We start from the raw sequence: 21657 nt of genomic DNA, 5'->3' as shown, positions 1-21657 counted from the left end.
CAGAGGATGGTGGGGATCTGGAACTCACTGCCTGAAAGGGTGGTAGAGGCAGAAACCCTCATAATATTTAAAAAGTACTTGGATGTGCACTTGAAGTGCCGTAAGCTACAAGACTACGGACCAAGAGCTGGAAAGTGGGATTAGGCTGGATGGCCATTTGTCGGTCAGTACTGACACGATGGACCAAGCGGCCTCCTTCCGTGCTGTAAATTTCTATGTTTCTGATTTCTATGACTACATTTTTATAATTCGAAAGTGATGGAGGAAAAAACATTGTTAAAAGCTTGGTTTACAAGCAAATGAAAACCCAGTTGTTAAAAACAATGCATGCTCAAAACCATTTCAATTCACTTTTACCCCTCAACTGGAAACTTGAAAAAGAGTTGCATTAATTCAGTCAGTCCTTCTTTCCTTTACAGAGGATGACAAACATAACGACCTTCTGTGTTTATTACTGTACCACTGTAGGACCAGGCTGCATTTGTCTCCAAGCTTGCCACTCCCCTGCCACACCAGGCCACAAATCATTCCCTGGTCGAGAGAGCAGAGTGCTGATATTTGCCAGGACTCAGTTATCAAGCTTTAAATTAGGAGTGTCGACAGGGGATAGCCAACTCTCAGATTTCCCATCTTATGACATTTCCAAGCCTAGCAGCAAGGCCAAGACCAGATAGGGTGGGGGTTGGGCAAGTGGAGAAACTGTACGTAAGGCTATATGCCTTTCGCTCTGTGGCACAGTGGACATGAGTACAAACACTTGGTTTTAATTACATTTGGCAGCTTGTCATAATTGTGAGTTCAGCATTCTGTCAGTGTTAAATGAAACAACTTTAAAAAGCTACAAGCACATTCACTCAACAAGAAACACAGAAAATCTTCCAGCTGCTGCTGTTTTTCTTACCCGCTCTCATTTTTCACTATGCTTCCTACCTGCCTATTTAAACAGAAGTTTTAATCTGTTTTGCACTGAATTTCTTTCCTGTAACTTGCATATTTCTAATCTTGTGTACTATTAATTCTCCCTCTTCAGCTCAACAGTATTCTTCATAGAGTCATTAGGCTATGTGTAAAAGGACATGGGCTGAATTTTAATTTCTTCCTCTTTCCTCTCACCCGTCACTCCCAAATACGCTTTCATGCTGGTGAAGTGCTTAGACTTTCCTGGACTATAAACTACTATGAAAACCAGCTGAGCCATCAGCAGAGGCTGAAAATTCAATAACAATTTAAACAAAGGCTAGAAGAATCTAGGTTATGCCCAAAGGAAACTGCAATTCCGAGCTACTACTACAGACCAATCTACAATGTAAACTAAATTATGAATAAAGTAGGAACATAGTATGCTAAATGCACTCAACCATTTATGGCGATAAAGCATTAAAAAATGTACTCGGGCTGGAAGAACAGTGCCAAAATAGCTCAGCGGCTTAAAATAAACAAGGCCACTGGAAAGTACAAAAAGCCAACTTTTTTTTTTAATTTGCACACATTAATGCTGATCAAACATACATAAATGAACAAAGGATGGAATTCATGAGATTTGTTCTAACGATATATATGCACTTGGCATGCATGAAAGCACAAGCAAATACACATACTGAAAGTGATTTTACAGGAGTCCATTAAATAACTTACATAGATTTTACTTGAAACAGCAGCTTGTATTTTTCATTTAGTTTGTTACTTGGTGTGTGGATACTAGATGCTTAATAGCGCGTAGCCATTGTACCATAGCACTAAGAGCTCAAAGCAACACTTTCATATCAGGCACAGTGTAAAATAAGCTCAAGCATTTTGCTGTAATCCATCTAGCTTAGAACATATAAAAATTTACACAGTTTCTCCATTGAACAGAATGCCAATTATTACTTACTGCTGTGTGCTCAGAAATGAGCGATCACTGAGCCACCCAAACAATGGATCATTAAGACTGTTCCATAAGAGAAAAATGGTCTGAAAGTAAAAAAGAAAAGCAGATTAAAACAGAAGAAAATGAGTAAGCAGCAGCACCTAGATATAATACTGAAGGGGGTCAACCAAGTAAGTAAACTCATTAGTAGCCTTTGGAACCTGAAAGTATCCTGACAAGTGACGGTTAATCTGCAAAATACCCTCAATATTTACTGTTCCATGCAAACAGTTGAAACATTACTTAGATGATTTGCCATAGTTAAGTTATCCACAACATTGTTTCCTTATTTCATTCTTTTTTCTGACTTGCATGTTTCCTCAAAAGTCATTCAAGGACAATGCTGACAAAAACAAAGATAGCTGAAGTTATTGATTTGTTCTAGACATTCACAAGGAGTGCATTACAGATGAGCTTCCAATATACATCAATATCCTGAATTTGGCTACAGGAGCTAGAATTTCTTGAAAATGTAATGAACAACAAGGAAATTAGCAGATTTCATGAGGACATGGAGAGACTGGTGAAATGGACAGACACATGGCAGATGAAATTTAATGCAGAGAAGAGTGAAGTGATTCATTCAAGTAGCAAGAATGGGGACAGACAACATAAACTAACTAGTACAATTTTAAATGGGGATGTAGGAACGGAGAAACCTGGGAAGTTCAGGTACACAAATAGTTGATTATAGGACAAGTTGGATAAAAGTGTTAAAGAACGTATGGGATCCTTAGCTTCACAAATAAAGGCAGAGTACAAAAGCAAAGAAGTTATGCTAAATCTTTAAAAATCATTGGTTAGACTTCAGTAAACGTAGCGTGTCCAATTCTGGGCACAAAAAAGTTCAGAAAAAATGTCAAGCCCTTGAAGATGATGCAGAGGAGATTTACCACAATACTACCAGATATTAGGGACTTCAGTTATACGGCGAGATTAGAGAAGTCAGGATTGTTTTCTTTAGAACAGAAAAGATTAAGGGGAGATTTAAGAAGTTTTGAAAATTGAGTTCTTTTTGTATTCATTCATAGGATGTAGCCATCGCTGGCAAGTCCAGCATTTATTGCCCATCCCTAATTACCCTCAAGGTGATGATAGTAAGCCGCCTGCTTAACCGCTGCAGTCCTTGCGGTGAAGGTATTTCTACAGTGCCGTTGGGCAGGTGTCATGAGTTTCTTTGTGTTACTTTAAGCAACAAAATGAGGTACGTGGATTCCAGTTCCTTGAAGATCTCCATAGGGTTTATTAACAGCGAAACTAGTAATACAATATAGAGCAAACTATACACAGAACCTTTGTTTAGGGTGTTCCAGTGCAGTGTGACTATGGCTTCTAGTCACATAGTGCTTAGATCATTAGTATACGGAGCTCCTCAAGGAACATTACTCTTGAAGCGGTCATACAACATACCCCTTTCTTTCCAAAGAAAAAAAGTCTTACAGGCTGTAAGTAAAAACATATAAAAATGGATAATATCAAAATAAGTAGAGTTAGGATAGAGATTATAAAATTTGCAAGTATCAAGGATAGGGATTGTGAAATTTACGAGTGCAGAGGCTTAAGAGTCCATAAATCGTTTTGGTGGTTTGATAACTCTTCCAGACCTTGTTATGGTATAACCCTTTGGCAACACATATGCAAGCCAAGAACAGCCAATGTGTTGGTTGCTGTCCCGTTGTTCTGTCACATCCTCATCGGAGTGTGTTCTTTTGAGTTCTTTGTGCGCAATTGGAGTATTGCACGCTTCTCTTAATTGGCTTCAGTTCCTCCTCGACACTGCTCCATTAGATGATGTAACCTTGTAAGACCTAGGCTCACTGCATACTTAGGATAGCTCTGTGGGTAAGCATGTTCTCATTGTGGGGCATATGATACTGACCTTTTGTTCTACATGTAGTTGAGGTAGTTCCGCCCATGTATGTCAGTCATGCACCATCTTCACTCTCCCTTGTTTTTCGAACACTGTCTCCTGCATCTCAGAGAATTTGGACAGATGATGGCTTGGCAGAATCTTTCTCACCTGTCTGCCAAACATGATCTCTGCTGGTGACGGTAAGCCCAAATGGCCCAGCAAGCCACTCAGTTGTACCTAACCGCTACAAAGTTAATAAAGAGGAATGAAACCGGACTGACCACCCAGCATCGACCCAGGCACCGGAAACGACAACGGCAAACCCAGCCCTGTCGACCCTGCAAAGTCCTCCTTACTAACATCTGGGGGCTTGTGCCAAAGTTGGAGAGCTGTCCCACAGACTAGTCAAGCAACAGCCTGACATAGTCATACTCACGGAATCATACTTCACAGACAACGTCCCAGACACTACAATCACGATCCCTGGGTATGTCCTGTCCCACCGGCAGGACAGACCCACCAGAGGTAGGGGAAGAGTGATCAAAAGGAGGGAGGGAGTTGCCCTGGGAGTCCTCAACATCGACTCCAGACCCCATGAAGTCTCATGGCATCAGGTCAAACATGGGCAAGGTAACCTCCTACTGATTACCACCTACCGCCCTCCCTCAGCTGATGAGTCAGTACTCCATGTTGAACACCACTTGGAGGAAGCACTGAGGGTGGCAAGGGCACAAAGTGTACTCTGGGTGGAGAACTTCAATGTCCATCACCAAGAGTGGCTCGGTAGCACCACTACTGACCGAGCTGGCTGAGTCGTAAAGGACATAGCTGCTAGACTGGGTCTGCGGCAGGTGGTGAGGGAACCAACACGAGGGAAAAACATACTTGACCTTGTCCTCACCAATCTGCCTGCCGCAGATGCTTCTGTCCATGACTGTATTGGTAGGAGTGACCACCGCACAGCCCTTGTGGAGACCACGTCCCGCCTTCACATTGAGGATACCATCCATCGTGTTGTGTGGCACTATCACTGTGCTAAATGGGATAGATTTCGAACAGATCCAGCAATGCAAAACTGGGCATCCATGAGGCGCTGTGGGCCATCAGCAGCAGCAGAATTATACTCAACCACAATCTGTAACCTCATGACCCAGCATATCCCCCACTCTACCATTACCATCAAGCCAGGAGACCAACCCTGGTTCAATGAAGAGTGCAGGAGGGCGTGCCAGGAGCAGCACCAGGCATACCTCAAAATGAGGTGTCAACCTGGTGAAGCTACAACCCAGGACTACTTGCATGCCAAACTGCATAAGCAGCATGCAATAGACAGAGCCAAGCAATCCCATAACCAACGGATCAGATCAGGCAATAGTACTGAAGACCTGTGCTCCAGAACTTGCCGCGCCCCTAGCCAAGCTATTCCAGTATAGCTACAACACTAGCATCTACTTGGTAATGTGGAAAATTGCCCAGGTATGTTGTGTCCACAAAAATCAGGACAAGTCCAACCCGGCCAATTACCACCCCATCAGCCTACTCTCAATCATCAGTAAAGTGATGGAAGGGGTCATCAACAGCGCCATCAAGCAGCACTTGCTTAGCAATAACCTGCTCAGTAATGCTCAGTTTGGGTTCCGCCAGGGCCACTCAGCTCCAGACCTCATTCCCGCCTTCGTTCAAACATGGACAAAAGAGCTGAACTCAAGAGGTGAAGTGAGAGTGACTGCCCTTGACATCAAGGCAGCATTTGACAGAGTATGGTATCAAGGATCCCTAGCAAAACTGAACTCAATGGGAATCAGGGGGAAAACACTCTGCTGGTTGGAATCATACCTAGCGCAAAGGAAGATGGCTGTGGTTGTTGGAGGTCAATCATCTAAGCTCCAGGACATCACTGCAGGAGTTCCTCAGGGTAGTGTCCTAGACCCAACCATCTTCAGCTGCTTCAATGACTTTCCTTCAATCACAAGGTCAGAAGTGGGGATGTTTGCTGATGATTGCACAACGTTCAGCACCATTCGCGACTCCTCAAATACTGAAGCAGTCCGTGTAGAAATGCAGCAAGACCTGGACAATATCCAGGCTTGGGATGATAACTGGCAAGTAACATTTGCGCCACACAAGTGCCGGGCAATAACCATCTCCAACAAGAGAGAATCTAACCATCTCCCCTTGACATTCAAAGGCATTACTATAGCTGAAACCCCCACTAACATTCTAGGGGCTACCATTGACCAGAAACTGAACTGGAGTAGCCATATAAATACCATGGCTACAAGAGCCGGTCAGAGGCTAGGAATCCTGAGGCAAGTAACTCACCTGCTGACTCCCCAAAGCCTGTCCACCATCTACAAGGCACAAGTCAGGAGTGTGATGGAATACTCTCCACTTGCCTGGATGGGTGCAGCTCCAACAACACTCAAGAAGCTCGACACCATCCGGGACAAAGCAGCCCGCTTGGTTGGCACACCATCCATAAACATTCACTCCCTCCACCACCGACGCACAGTGGCAGCAGTGTGTACCATCTACAAGATGCACTGGAGCAACGCACTAAGGCTCCTTAGGCAGCACCTTCCAAACCCGCGACCTCTACCATCTCGAACGACAAGAGCAGCAGATGCATGGGAACATCACCACCTGCAAGTTCCCCTCCAAGTCACACACACCATCCTGACATAGAACTATATCGCCGTTGCTTCACTGTCGCTGGGTCAAAATCCTGGAACTCCCTTCCTAACAGCGCTGTGGGTGTACCTACCTCACATGGACTGCAGCGGTTCAAGGAGGCAGCTCACCACCACCTTCTCAAGGGCAGTTAAGGATGGGCAATAAATGCTGGCATAGCCAGTGAAGCCCACATCCCATGAATGAATAATAAAAAAATATATATCCATAGGTGTATCTCTGTATATCGTTAAATAAGCAATTTAATTGTGCAAACCATTTGCTCGCCAAGACCATTAGATCTAGGGTAGTGTGGTGAGGAAGTCATATGGTTTACACTCCATTTGGCACACATATCCCCGAAAGGTTATCCTGCGGCCCATTTTCAGAAAGAATTTCTTTAGGTGTACCAAACAGACTGAATATGGCACCCAATGTGTCTGCAACAACTGCACTTGAAGTGGCTTGTATATGTCTGACAATTGGAAATTTGGAGAAATAAATCGGTGACTAAGAAAAAGTCGTCTCCATTCATGCTTAAATAGATCAGTGGCAGTTTTGGACCAAGGGACTGATGGAATTTTGTGAGGGTGTAGAGGTTCTTTACGTTGTTGTGGTTGGTGGCTCTGGCATGCCTTGGACATCCTCACTAACCTTTCGATGTCACCGTTGACCCCTGGCCAAAAAACAGTGTCTCATGCCAGTCAACTCGTTTGCTCTATACCCATATGGCCTTGGTGAGGTTGTCCTGTTAGAGAGCTTTGGGCACAATCACTTGTCTTCCCTTGAAGGTGACGCCTCTCGAGATACCGGGTTCATCTCCATAAGACCAAAAGCAGCGGAGGGTTTCTGGCACCTCTTATCGTATATAATGATTCTCCACGGTGCCTTCAGTTGTGGGTCATTTGCTGTTTCTGATTGCAGTTGGTCAGATTTGTGCTGACCAAAATGCAGTAAATCGATTTTGAGTACATCTCCCACCTTGATGTCCATACTGTCTGCTTGTAGATCCAATGGGACTTCTCCATTCTTGTTCGGATTTGGCAATCTGCTCAGCGTATCCAAGGTGACCATTTTGGTACCTGGTTTGTAGTAGACGAAGTTGTAAGCCTGTACTTTCACTAAAAGTCGCTATAGTCAAGGTGGTGCGCTTGTCAATGGTTTACACCAGATCGTCAGTAGTTTGTGGTCAGTTTCCACTGTTAACTGCTTACCGAACAGGTGGTAGGTGTGGAACCTTGTGATCCCAAACACCAGAGCAAGTTCATCACACTCTATGTTTGAGTAATTGGATTGTGCGGAGGATAAACTTTTGGATCCGAATGCAATTGCTTTGCCATCCTGCAGGATACACACTCCTAGCCCTGTGAGGCATCAAAGTTCCAGGGTTGTCTTCTTCCTTGGATCATAGTACTGCAGGATACAGGTTTCTGCTGACAATGCTTGCTTGAGAGACTCAAACATATGCTGATGGTCCTCCTGCCATACATATGGTACGTCTTTCTTTAAGAGCTCTCTCAGCGCTGATGCGGTCAGAAAAATTTCAGATATATAGTGCTAAGTAGTTGAAAAATCCAAGGCACCTCTGTAAATCTTCTTTGTCTTGTGCAGTAGGCATATCCCTTACATCTTAGACTTTGCCTGAGTCAGGACTGATTCCACAACCTGAATAGATGGAGCTCAAGAAACTGATCTGACTTATTCACCAGGCACCTCTTGCTGTTAAAAATGAGCCCTTCGTGACAAGCGACTGCCAGTGAGTGAAGATTTCGATCATGCTCTTCTTTGGTTTTGCCCATTTCCACAATATCAACAGCAATGCATCTACATCCAGGCACGTTTTCTATAATTCTGTCCATCTGCAGCTGAAACAGATCTTGACTGACAGATAAGCCAAATGGTCCTCTCTGGATACAATATCTTCCAAATGGTGTTCTGAAGGTGGTGACTTCCTAAGATTCCGGAGCTAGGTGTACAGACCAATATCCATGTTTAGCATCCAATGTGAAGAATTTGGCTCCTGTGAACTTGGGATTCAAGTCCCTTAGTGTCAGAGGCAGAGACATTGAACAAATATTTTGTGTCTATCTTCACAGTAGAAGACACAAATTCCATACCAGAAATCGGCAGTAACCTAGGGGCTAAAAAGAATGAGGAAATTAAGGATATTGATATCAGCCGAGAAAAAGTATTAGAGAAACTTGAGGGACTAAATCTGACAAGTCCCCAGGACCAGATAGCCTACATTCTGGGGTTCTAAAAGAGGTAACTGCAGAGATAGTGGATGCGCTGGCTATGATTTTCCAGAATTCCTTAGATTCAGAAATGGTCCCATCAGATTGGAAGTTGGCAAATGTTACACTGCTTTTTAAGAAGGGAGGTAGAGAGAAAACAGGGAATGACAAGCCAGTTAGCCTAACAGTCATTAGTAATAGATTCCAGCATCTTCCCAAAGTCTTAACATTACACTTGGAAAAGCAGAGTACGATTAGAACAAGTCAGCATGGTTTTACTAAAGGGAGATCCTGTTTGGCAAATTTAGAGTTTTTTGAGGAAGTAACTAGTAGGGTAGATAAAGGGGAACCAGTAGATGTAGTTTACCTGGATTTTCAAAAGGCATTTAATAAGGTGTCACATAAAAGATTAATAGGCAAGATGAGGGCTCATGGTGTTGGGGGTAACATATTAGCGAGGATAGAGGATTGGTTAACAGACAGCAAGTAGAGAGTGGGCATAAATGAGGCATTTTCAAGTTGGCAGGCAGTGAATAGTGGGGTGCCGCAAGGATCAGTGCTGGGGCCTCAGCTATTTACACTCTATTTTAATGACTTGGATGAAGAGACAGAGAGTAATGTATCTGAGTTTGCTGATGATACAAAGCTCGATGGAAAGATAAGCTACAGGGAGGATGTAGGGAGGTGGCAAAGAGATACAGACAGGTTAAGTGAGTGGGCAACAAGATGGCAAATGCTGTATAATGTAGGGAAGTGTGAAGTTGTTCACTTTGGTCGTAAAAATAGAAAAGCAGAATATTTTTTTTAAAGTGTAAAACTGGTAAGTGTTGATGTTCAGGGAGACTAGGGGGTACTCATATAAAGAACGCAGAAAATTAACATGCAGGTTCAGCAGGCAAATGGCATGTTGGCCTTTACTACAAGGGGATTGGAGTACAAGAATAAAGAAGTCTCACTAAAATTGTACAGGGCTTTGGTGAGACCGCACCTGGAATACTGTGTGCCGTGACTCCACATTTAAGAAAGGATATACTTGCACTGGAGGCAGTACAGCGAAGATTTACTAAATTGGTCCCTGGGATGAGGGGGTTGTCCTATGAGGAGAGGCTGAGTAAATTGGGCCTATATTCTCTGGAGTTTAGAAGAATGAGAGGTGATCTGATTGAGACATACAAGATTCTGAAAGGGCTTGACAGGGTAGAAGCTGAGAGGTTGTTCCGTCTGGTAAGGGAATCTAGAACACAGGGACACAGTCTCAGGATAAGGGGCCAATCATTCAGGACTGCAATGAGAAGAAATTACTAAGAAGGGTGTGAATCTTTCCAATTCTCTACCCCAGAGGGTTGTGGATGTTCCATTATTGAATACTTTTAAGGCTGGGATAGATGGATTTTTGGTCTCGCAGGGAATCTAGGGATATGGGGACCGTGCAGGAAAGTGGAATTGAAGCCCAAGAACAGCGGAGCAGGCTCGATTTGCCATATGGTCTACTTCTGCTCCTATTTCTTTGTGTTCTTGGAATCTTGTGGGGGCATCTGTTTAGGGAGAGGTTTAGGTGCCTCAGATCTGGTCATACTCTGATTGCTCCATCCTCCTTTAGTACGCACATAATTGAACAGCACCAGTTAGTGCGATGATGCGTGTGGTGGATGATGCCATTGCGTTCCATGTCATCCAACTCGTGCTTAAGCTTTTCTTGTATGTGCACGCTGTACTTTCTTGCGGATAGTCACAATGTTGAGGTCCTTACACACTGGTAGTCCTGCTACTGCTGGTCTGCTCGTGTCTACTAAGTAAAATATTTGTGGTTTCCATACTGACTTGCCATAGTTGCATTGCTTTGTTAGTGTGCCACTGCAGTTTGATCATCAATTTTCAACGACCCCGGTACATATCCTTAAAGATCTGGACTGGTAGGATATTTACACTAGTTCTCGTGCCAATCTTAGTCCTGCATCTGTGTTTGCCAACTTTCTTTGGGCACATGATATTAATAGTAGCAAAAGCTTTCAGCTGTTTGACTTCATCAACACAATACGTCAGGTTCACAATGTGAAATGCCTGCTTGACTTCTGGCTAAGAATCGTTCCACTCAGTCTTGTCTCTGGTCTATTTCGCTGTGAACTTGATGTATTGCCTGGCGTTTACGCAGGTTTCTTGCTGTGATTGCCATATTTCTGTGTCTGTCTTCCGTTTGTTTGTGTCCTATTGGTGACTTCTGGCTGTATCTTTGGTGCCAGGTTTCTTGCATAAGTGGCCCTGTGTCCTTTTGCACCGCACACCTTGCACAGATCTTGAAATGCAGGACAGCTTCACGGTGAGTGGGACAAACAATACTTACCACAGCTTGCTTGCTTTTTGTGAGCTGGTTGCCATGCTGATGCTGTTGTCCAGATACAACGGCTTCATAGTTCCTGCCATCTTCTAGCAGCGTATCAATGCTATGACCTTTCTTCCCCACCCCCTCAAAGGGGTCTTTCCGAAACACTTCAATAGGTGTTGAGACAATCACCAACTTCATTAGTCACTCCGACAACTCAGTTTCTGAAAAATCACACTCGTTGCCCTTACTACGGTATCTACTGACGAACTGATCTATTGACTCCTGCGGCTGTTGCCGGTATGACATCAATTCCAGGCGATGAATTCTAAAATTCACTCTTAGCCGAAGCGGATCTTCTAGCACTTTCCGCATCTTTGTGGGATCTTTCCGGTCCTCTACAGACAAGCCAGAGATTTTGATTCTGTATAACCCCTCAATTCTAACGGCTTTCAGTATTTTCCCAGCCTGCTTCTCTGGTTCTGTAACTGCTTGGTCTATGAAGCTTAACTACATTCTTTGTTTAAAATGTTGAACTCTGATAGGATATCAATGGCCTTCCAGCTCACACTGGGAAATTTGATACCCATCCTTCTGCTGTTCTTTTGCTTTCTACTTTATGTTTAACTTTGTTCAGCTATGTGTGTGCTTTCAGCACTGTACTTATGACTTTTCTATTTGTGGCTTAAAACTTGTTCTTTTAACTCTGCAGTGTTCCCCCTTTAAGAAATTTGTTTTTTCTAAGCTAGTTGCTTTGATGGAGTGTAACATGTGCTTGATAGCTTTCTGTTTTTTCTCTTTCAGCACTTTGCTTATATGTTTATACAGCTATTCGATAGGCAGTTCGAATGTTTCCCCTTTGCTTTTTTTTTTGCTGGTACTTAGCTCATTAGCACACTGAATTATTAAAAGGACATCACTCAAAGTGATCATACAACAGCAGGGAGTTCCAGGATTTTGACCCAGTTACAACAAAAGAACGGCAATATATTTCCAAGTAAGAACTGTGTGCGACTTGGATGAAAACTAGCAGGTGGTCATGTTCTAGTGAGCCTGCTGCCCTTGTGCTTCTAGGTGGTAGAAGTCACAGGTTTGGGATGTACTGTCGAAGAATCATCTTGTAAATGGTAGATACTGTAGCTATGGTGCACCTGTGGCAAAGGAAGGAAACATTTAAGGTGGTAGATAGTGTGCCAGATCAACCAGACTGCTTTGCCCTCCATGCTGTTGAGCTTCTTGACTGTAGTTGGAGCTACACTCACGCAGGCAAGTGGACAGTATTGCATCATATTCCTGACTTGTGCCTTGTAGGTGGTGGAAAGGCTTTGGGAGTCAGGAGGTGCATCACTTGCCACAGAATACCCAGCCTGACACCTGCTCTTGTAGCTGCAGTATGTGTGTGATTGACCAGAAACTTAACCAGACCAATAGTGACCACCCCCCCCCACCCACCCCCAGGATGTTGACAGTGGGGGAATTGGGCAATAATACTGAATGTCATGGGGAGGTGGTTATACTCGGAGATGATTATTACTCTATCGTGCCACACAATTGCCAGGTAAATGAGAACACCAATATTTGTTCACAGAATAAAAAAAACTGTGCTATATTTTGTGTGAAATAGACACTACGCATATGTAATATTAGACAATATAATCCTTGTTAACCAAATCTAATTCTGATGCAGCTTTTCACAAACTTAGCTGTCCTCTCATAAATAACCATGAAGTGCAGGAAAGTATAATGTTAGAGATTTATTTTCCATTCTCACCAGTGGAACAACAAAAAAATGAAAATTTTTCAAATCATTGTACAATTAAATATTTTCTGCAATCACCTTTTAGGATCACTGCTGATCTTCAACATCCCTGGACACCAGGGTCTGATACAGACTGTTGGGAAATTCTGAAGTTAAGGAGAGTGACTCACATCCAATTCTTCTTTCTTGTGGAGAATCATTTGGCCTTTGCTCAGTATGTCCATGGCACAGGGCAATCAGAAGCCGGTACACTGTGGCTGCAGTGCGTCCGGCTGCATTTAGTGACACCACTGTACTACAAATAAAGAAAATGGTCTACTCTCAGAAGGATTGAGAGGATAAGGCACAGTGCCAACTCTACCGATTTTAGAGGACAGCGCTAACACTTGCTTTATTATGCTGTGTTTATTAGTTATTTCAGCATCAACAAACAGAGAAATGTGACTACCATGCTGTATTGTAATGAATACAAACACTGACACCTTCCTTAATAATATAAAAGCGAAATACTGCAGATGCTGGAAATCTGAAATAACAAGAAATGCTTGAAATACTCAAGCAGGTCTGACAGCATCTGTGGAGAGAGAAGCAGAGTTAATGTTTCAGGTCAGTGACCCTTCATCAGAACTGACACCTTCCATCAGCATAAAGAAGCTTTTAAGTGGTTATTTATTTAAAAATAAAGAAAAAGCTAGTTGAGCACTTCTTTTGTTGAAAGTGCATCCCCTTTTTTCTAGAAGTGACTGTTTAACTTTGTGATACTTTCAATTTCTTCACTTAAAAGTTCTCAAGGATTGTCTCCCTCCCTCTCCATACTAGGATTCTCCAGCGAAGTCCATTTCACCCAGATTAGCGTGGCATCCTGCCACCGCCCCACTTCCGCTACCCAAGGTTGGTTAGCTCACAACACCTCTAAGTTGCAGTCAATATGCTCTGCAGTCGCTCCAGGACACTCCCCACTATTAACAATAGTGGAGCAGTCAATATGAAGACTGAACTCCAAAGGTCTCAAGGGTAGCAATTTTATTGCTGGCTTCAAGATAGAGAAAACAGAAACTCAAAACAAATTATTTGCTGCTATGAAAAAGAGAGAACTTAGAACAAAACTGACATGCCTTCCTATAAAGAAAAGCTGCATCTTAAATATAAGAAAGCCACAACAGAATCAATACAATATTTTAACAGCAACCTTTACTTTCTTCTAGTGGAGAAAATAAAATGGTTTTACTTGTCAGCTAGGAACTGTCATACCCAGCAGTCAGTCTGCAGTGCTGCAAAGCATTTCTTTAAAAAGATCACCAGGGAAGACTACGCACATCATATAGATCCTTTAAGATGGCAGGACATATTGAGAGAGTAGTTATCAAAGCATATGGGATCTTGGGCTTCATAAATAGAGGCATTGAGTACAAACCAAGGTAGTTATACTGAACCTATATAAAAGATCTAGTTAGGCCACAACTAGATACTGCATCCAGTTCTGGTCACCTCAAATTTAGGAAGGATGTGAGAGTTCTCAACAGGCTGCAGAGGAGATTTACCAGAATGCTTCCAGAGATGAGGGATGTTAGCTACAAGGTTAAGTTGGAGAAGCTGGGGTTGTTCTCTTTGGAGCAGAGGAAATTGAGGGGAGATTTGATAGAGGTGTGCAAGATTCTGACAGGTTTAGATAAGGTAGACAAAGAAAAGATGTGCCCATTAGTTGATGGTACAAGGACTAGGCGACACAGATTTAAGGTTTTCTACAAGAGATGCAGCAGGGATGTGAGAAAGCATTTTTTTTAAAACTCTGAGTGGTAATGACCTGGAACTCTCTGGGTTGTGGAAGCAAAGACGATCAATGATTTCAAAAGGAAATTGGATAGGCACTTGAGGGAAATAAACTTGCAGGGGATAAGAGTGGGGGAATAGGACTGACAGGATTGCTCGAGAGTCAGCATAGACTCGATGGCCGAATGGCCTCCTTCTGTGCTGTAATGGCTCCATGACTCTGACATCAGGAAGAGAAGTTAAACATTACACAATTCTAACACAAGAAACAAAGCATTCTGCCCAGCGTGGCTTTTCAGCTCTCATTTTCTGCCCCTGCTGTCTCTCTAGGCAGCCTGCTCAGCTTCAGAAAAGGAGAAACTAAACAATTACTCTTGCTCAGAAATAAAGAAATCATTTAACAGAATCTCAAATGTATCTATTAACAGGACCAAAACCAAGCCCCTCACGCCAAAACATTACGTTAGCTGCATTATTAAAATACCCAAATTAAGTGCTTAACTGATTAATGATATTAAATATCAAGTTATGTTCCTGAAATACTTAAAACATATTTCCTTCTTAGAAAATTTAAACATTTAAAAGTTTTTGCTGAATTTTTTGAGATTACACAAATTAGTTAAAAGGCAGGGCCACAGCCAGTTTGCTGGAAGTGTGGAGATAGTTAATGTGCAAACTATTCCCATGCACTGTAAATGTGTTCCAAGTGGTGTGGAGAGAAGCACGTAGGCTGGCAAGTACAGAGACGCTAAGATTCTCAACAGTGATCGTACATTTTGTTCTGTACAGGCAAAGTCTTAAATGGTTATGGTTTAAAAGACCCACATTTTAAACAAGATTGTGTGCTTTGAGATGCAGGATCAATTGCATGTAGTTTTAATCAAAGGAACAACAAAGAAAGAATGTATGCACTTTTACACATTTTACCAATGTGCACCTGTAAAGGTTCAGCAAAGAATGATTATTCCATATGCACTCAAACAATAAATGGACAGAAATATGATTTGCATTGATCAAAAGAGTTAATCAGAAAATAAACATGGCAAGTACGAAAAAGTCTATTTACTGCCCCATTCAAAAATAACATTAAAAAGACAAAGTACTAAAGTAATACTGACAAATGAGGATAGCAGGGTGATTGAAAGGCAAGCTGCACAACCTCAATTCACCTCCTACAACAGACTGAATGTCCATATGCAAATCAGAACACTTCCAAGATTATAGTCTTCACAGGTTTCTACAGAAATGAAGAGGGGGAAAAAAAACTCTGAACCCCTTTATATTTCTAGAAACTGTAAATCAACCTGTAAGCTGCATTACCATTGTCCAGGGTAAATGTATTTTTCAACATGTGAACAAGGTATACAAGATACCATGCAAATTGTAATGATCAGTAAACTAATGTACACAGACTGAATGGATAAATAACTACTGTGAAAAGTTCACCAGCCTACAACTTTCACCTTCCACTGCATTATTTTAAAAATGGAATTGTGGACAAGTTTATCTTCAAGTTTCAAAATTACAGTTTCTCATTTTTTTTTTCATTCCACCAAGCCCATTCACATCTCAGAAATAGAAATTGAAGAGATTATAAAAATACTCCTAACGTTTTTACAAGGTGTACAATTACTCTTTACAAGTATCTTCAGCAAACCCAAACAGATGACTGAACTTTGAAACTTAGATCTTATTTACATCAGTACCTAATCCTTTGTACAGAAGAAAAATGAACTCGTTTTTTTTTAAACTAGTACACACAACTGTTTTATATCTTACTATTCTTAAAACTTGAACTGTCCCAAGAGCTTTTCAGAATGATGCTGCTTACTGTATTTCATTACCTATTACGGATGGGATTTGAAGACAAACAGAAGTGCATCTGTCTTCTCACAAGCCACTATAAGTCATTTTAAAAATGGTCTAGACTACAAAATTCATTCATAAACTGAGTGCAATCTACAAAATTTCTCACTTTAAACAGATATAAAAAGGGAAGTTTTGATTCAGAAAAACATATCTGGAATCTGGTCTCATTTTAAGCCACGATCTTAATTTGCCTACTGAATTCTCCACTTAAATAGCAATTGGAAGTAATGCTGAACCAGATTATTGATAATCAGAGAATGGAAATTAAGGTTGTATTATTGCAAGACTAGTATATGTGGTTGATTACTGCAGGTTGCAAAGGCTAGTCTTGAATAAAAATCTTACAGCAACAAAAAAAGGTTAGAATTTTCAGGAATGTTGAATTCGTCTACTAATAGGTTTGAGCAATCGACAAAGGAGAAGTTATACTGCTCATTTCACTTCTTACAACAGACAAAACAATGCAACAAAGTTAACAATGGCATTAAAAAAATTCTATTAAACATTTTAGATTGATTGCCCTGGAAGACTAACAGCTGTGACCACGTATCCCAAGTGTTGACAGAAAAGTTATGGGATTGCTGCCAAATAGAACTAGGAAGAAAAAGTAGAGTATGTAAAATATTCACTCACCTCACCAATCCAGAAAGATACTTTATCGATTTTGTAAACAGATACAAATGTATCTACATAGTATAGGAGGAACACATTATGCAGAATGGAGACGAACAAAGATAAGGAACCGTACAGCACAGCTGTAGGTATGTCCAGGCAGCTCAGTGGTCTAATTCCCATGACTTCAGCAGTCCATTGCATTGGAGCACAAGCTTCTTTACAGTCATTTCACTTCTGTCTTTGGCAGTGAAGTCTCAAATTTACGACAGCAACCAAAAGCTGCCAATCCGGGGTAAGCTATGAGCAGCAATCCAAAAAGATAACATTAGTATATTCATTAGAATCAAAAAAACCCACAATACTCAACCCAACAATATACTGCACAAAATCCAAACTGTTACATTCCCCAATACCAATCACCAGTGCTCCTTCTCTCTATGGCTTCTTGTATTACACACAATACAGCGTGGCTGTTCTCCCCACTGGACAAATCAAAACAGAAGTACATATTTCACTTGGATTATAAAGACAGGGCAGAAAAGTGTGGTTTGCATTTCATGCACAGTTTAGCAGATGGATATTGAGTTCTGATAGAGAAATTACTTTTGTGTTTAAACACCAAAATAAAATGGCTATTCAAGCAGGTGTTTTTCCCCCTACTTATTTTAGAATCTGACTGAATGCCTGAAGTTACGTGTGTGGACATGTAATGAAGCCCAAATGTTTAAAGTCCAGGCAGACTGATGTGACAAAATTCTCTGCTTTCCACTTTTGGGAAATTTTGCAAATAGACACAACAATAAACACAAACCATTAAATAAAACACATGTATAATAATATATAAAATTACAAATGCTATCATTTCAACTTACCTGCTGCTGAAACTCTCATCCATACCTCTGTTACCTCTACACTTGACTATTCCAATGCACGCCTGGCTGATTTCCCTCATTCTACCTCCCAGAAATGTTGGGCAACATAGGGCCTAGTGAGAAGGAGGAACTGTATAAAATCAGTATTAGTAGGGAAATGGTGTTAGGGAAATTGAAGAGATTGAAGGCTGATAAATCCCCCGGGCCTGATAATTTACATCCCAGAGTACTTAAGGAAGTGGCCCTAGAAATAGTAAATGCATTGCTGGTCATTTTTCAAAATTCTATCGACTCTGGAACAGTTCCAATGGATTGGAGGGTAGCTAATGTAACCCCACTATTTAAAAAAAGGAGGTAGAGAGAAAACAGGGAATTGTAGACCGGTTAGCCTGACATCAGTAGTGGGGAAAATGCTAGAGTCCGTTATAAAAGATGTAATAGCAGAGCACTTGGAAAACAATGACAGGGCATCGGACAAAGTCAACATGGATTTATGAAAGGGAAATTTACTGGAATTTTTTGAGGATGTAATTAGTAGAATAGATAAGGGAGAACCAGTGGATGGGGTGTATTTGGACTTTCAGAAGGCTTTCGGTAAGGTCCCACATAAGAGATTAGCATGCAAAATTAAAGTACATGGGATTGGGGGGAAGGTACTGACATGGAGAGAGGACTGGTTGGCAGACAGGAGACAAAAATGTTTTTTTTTCCCAAGTGGCAGGCAGTGACTAGTGGGGTACCACAGGGATCAGTGCTCAGACTCCAGCTATTCACAATATATATTAATGATATAGATGAGGGAATGATATAGATGACACAAAGCTAGGTGGGAGTGTGAGCTGTGAGGAAGATGCAGAGAAGCTCCAGTGTGATTTGGACAGGTTGAGTGAGTGGACAAATACATGGCAGATGCAGTATAATGTGGATAAATGTGAGGTTATCCACTTTGGTGGCAAAAACAGAAAGGCAGATTATCTGAACGGCGATAGATTGGGAAAGGGGGAGGTGCAGCGAGACTTGGGTGTCCTTGTGCACCAGTCACTGAAAGTAAGCATGCAGGTGCAGCAGGCAGTTAAGAAGGCAAATGGTATGTTGGCCTTCATAGCGAGAGCATTCGAGTACAGGAGCAAGGATGTCTTGCTGCAATTCTACAAGGCCTTGGTGAGACCACATCTGGAGTACTGTGTGCAATTTTGGTCTCCTTATGGAGGAAGAATGTTCTTGCTATGGAGGGAGTGCAGCAAAGGTTCACCAGACTGATTCCTGGGATGGCAGGACTGACGTATGAAGAGAGATTGGGTCGATTAGGTTTGTATTCACTAGAGTTTAGAAGAAGGAGTGGATCTCATAGAAACCTACAAAATTCTAACAGGACTAGACAGACAAGATGCAGGAAGGATGTTCCCAATGGCAGCAGAGTCCAGGACCAGGGGTCACAATCTAAGGATAAGGGGTCACAATCTAAGGATAAGGGGTAAGCCATTTAGGACTGAGATGACGAGGGATTTCTTCACCCAGAGAGTGGTGAACCTCTGGAATTCTCTACCACAGAAAGCAGTTGAGGCTAAAATCATTAAATATATTCAAGAAAGAGTTAGATATAGTTCTTAGGGCTAAAGGGATAGGGGGAGAAAGCAGGAACAGGGTACTGAGTTTGGATGATCAGCCATGATCGTATTGAATGGCGGTGCAGGCTCGAAGGGCCGAATGGCCTACTCCTGCTCCTATTTTTCTATGTTTCTTTCGGATGAGACGTTAAGCCAAGTATGCGTCTGCCTCTCAGATGAGCGGCAGAGGTCCCATAACACTATTTTGAAGAAAACGAGGGGAGTTATCCCCGTTGTCCTGGCCAATATTTATCCCTCAATCAACATCAGAAATAACAGATTATCTGGTCATTACTACATTGCTGTTTGTAGGAGCTTACTGCGTGCAAATTGGCTACTGGGATTTCTACATTACAATGGTGAGTACACTTTCAAAGTGCTTCATCAGCTGCAAAGCTCTTTAAGACAACCTCTGACCCTGAAGGGCAGTCTACAAACGCAAATCTTTCTTTCAAACGTTACACAACTGATCACAGGACTTAAAGGAATGGCATATGAGGAAAGACCAATGACCCTGGGTTCGTTCTCTCTTGAAAGAAGGACATGTAAGAGAGAAGTGTTAATTACAAAAGGTTTGGACAAATTGGATCCAAGTAAGCTTTTCCTCAGTGTATAGAATTTAAGGACAAAAAAAGAAAATGGGAAATGCAGGAAGAACTTTTGTTTACTAAAAAATTGGTGGCAAGGAGATGGAACAGATTACCAACATAAATGGTGGAACAAGAAACCTTAAAGGGTTTCAAGATGGAATTTAGGGTTATTAGACAGCCAGCCAGGGAGTTCTGTGGACTGGACAGACTAACAGTTTCAGGCGGGAGGAGAAGACAATGTCTAGGTTAAAGTCTCACCTCAATATTCATCATTACAAAATAACTAATTCCAGAAAAGCTTCAAAATCAATTGCTAAGCATTGGGACGAACAGTGTGTACTGTCTGAATAAACATCTACCATGCACACCAAATTATTACCTTAAACAGCAATCCAAGTATGACGGAAAAAAGCAAACATCCTTGGTTTACTTCACAAATGTTGAGATTTGGCAAATACACTTAGAATTAGGGTTTTGCAAATGAAATATAATTCATCACAAATTGAAGATTTTGCTAAAATTATTCCAACTGAAATCACTGTCAGACAAACAACAGTTTGTCAACCTGAGCTGTTGAATACAATGCGATACAGTAAGATTCATATTTGATCCCTAATCCATGTTCGATTTGTTTTTCTCAGCTGGAACAGTAATGCTGCACTACAATTGGCCTCAATCTTTTCAAGCTAGAGGCTGGGACCATCATCCCAGACAGTGATGTACAAGAGGCAACCAGCTGGCCAAGTGGCCCACCAGTTTCCTTGAACTGCTCCACTAATGTCTTGCCGTCTCCTACATTCTTTGCACTTAGCAGAAACAGACTTCAGTAGCTATGGACAACTCCTTAAACTTCCCAGATCTGAGGGTCGAGAAAATGCTGTTTCGATTTGACCAGTGGCCTTTTCCAATCCTTGACGCTCAGGGACAAGAAAGGCTTGGAAGGGAAGAATAATGGTTGGCGGGGGGCATTGCTTTGTGTATGTGGTCACTGTGTGCTTGAGGTTCTCACTGTGTGTGTTTGGGTGTTTTGTATCTTTCATTGATGGGGGAAGGGTCCAGCTTCATTCCATAATCATTTGTTACTCACTCACTAATTTTGCCACATGTATCTATTCCCCAGATCTGAAAAGTTAAACATTCCTAGTCGAGTTCCTACCCCCTACCCAATTATCCATTTGACGTGTATCATCGGACACCAAAAGCTGTCCTCAATATTAAAGCACAATCATGGAAATTTCAGTACAAAAGACTGCCATTCGGCTCACTATGTTGATGCCCCAGCTCTCTTACCATCAATATTTAATCCAATCCAATTGCCTTGTACCTTTTAATGCCTTTCTAATTTAAATGCTTATATAATTTCCTCAAGTGTCATGACCGACTTGGCTTCAATACAAGTTAATGGTAAAGCATTCTGTTTCTGGTACATCACTGTCCAAGGATACACAGGAAGAAATGCTTCTTGGGCAAAAGGTTATTGTGACATTGGCACCCATACTAAACCATAAACCTCTTGTCAGGAGGAGACAGAGAAAGGTAGTGGGAATAAATTTCCTCACTTCTTGGATTAGGGGATGTAGCCCATCCCTA

General features: G+C 41.8%; 1 protein-coding gene across 5 annotated transcripts in view; it reads right to left on the bottom strand.

The window, feature by feature from the left end:
* mfsd13a (major facilitator superfamily domain containing 13A) overlaps window positions 1–21657 on the bottom strand; it is a 112954-nt gene that overhangs the window by 20459 nt on the left and 70838 nt on the right. For 4 of the 5 annotated variants that reach the window (XM_068053052.1, XM_068053053.1, XM_068053051.1 and 1 more), the window contains exons 2-3: window positions 17017–17295; window positions 1874–1953 (exon numbers count right to left, since the gene is read on the bottom strand). In XM_068053052.1, the coding sequence (XP_067909153.1) occupies window positions 1874–1953; window positions 17017–17199 (263 nt within the window). In that variant the 5' untranslated portion in view covers window positions 17200–17295. Of the gene's footprint in view, window positions 1–1873; window positions 1954–17016; window positions 17296–17870; window positions 18001–21657 lie in introns of all 5 variants that reach the window. The other variant, XM_068053050.1, reaches the window with a different exon arrangement.

Source organism: Heterodontus francisci, chromosome 20 (genome assembly GCF_036365525.1).
Source record: "Heterodontus francisci isolate sHetFra1 chromosome 20, sHetFra1.hap1, whole genome shotgun sequence".
NCBI lineage: Eukaryota > Metazoa > Chordata > Chondrichthyes > Heterodontiformes > Heterodontidae > Heterodontus > Heterodontus francisci.
The sequence above is the reverse complement of the archived record's forward strand: the minus strand, read 5'-3'. Positions and strand labels throughout refer to the sequence as shown.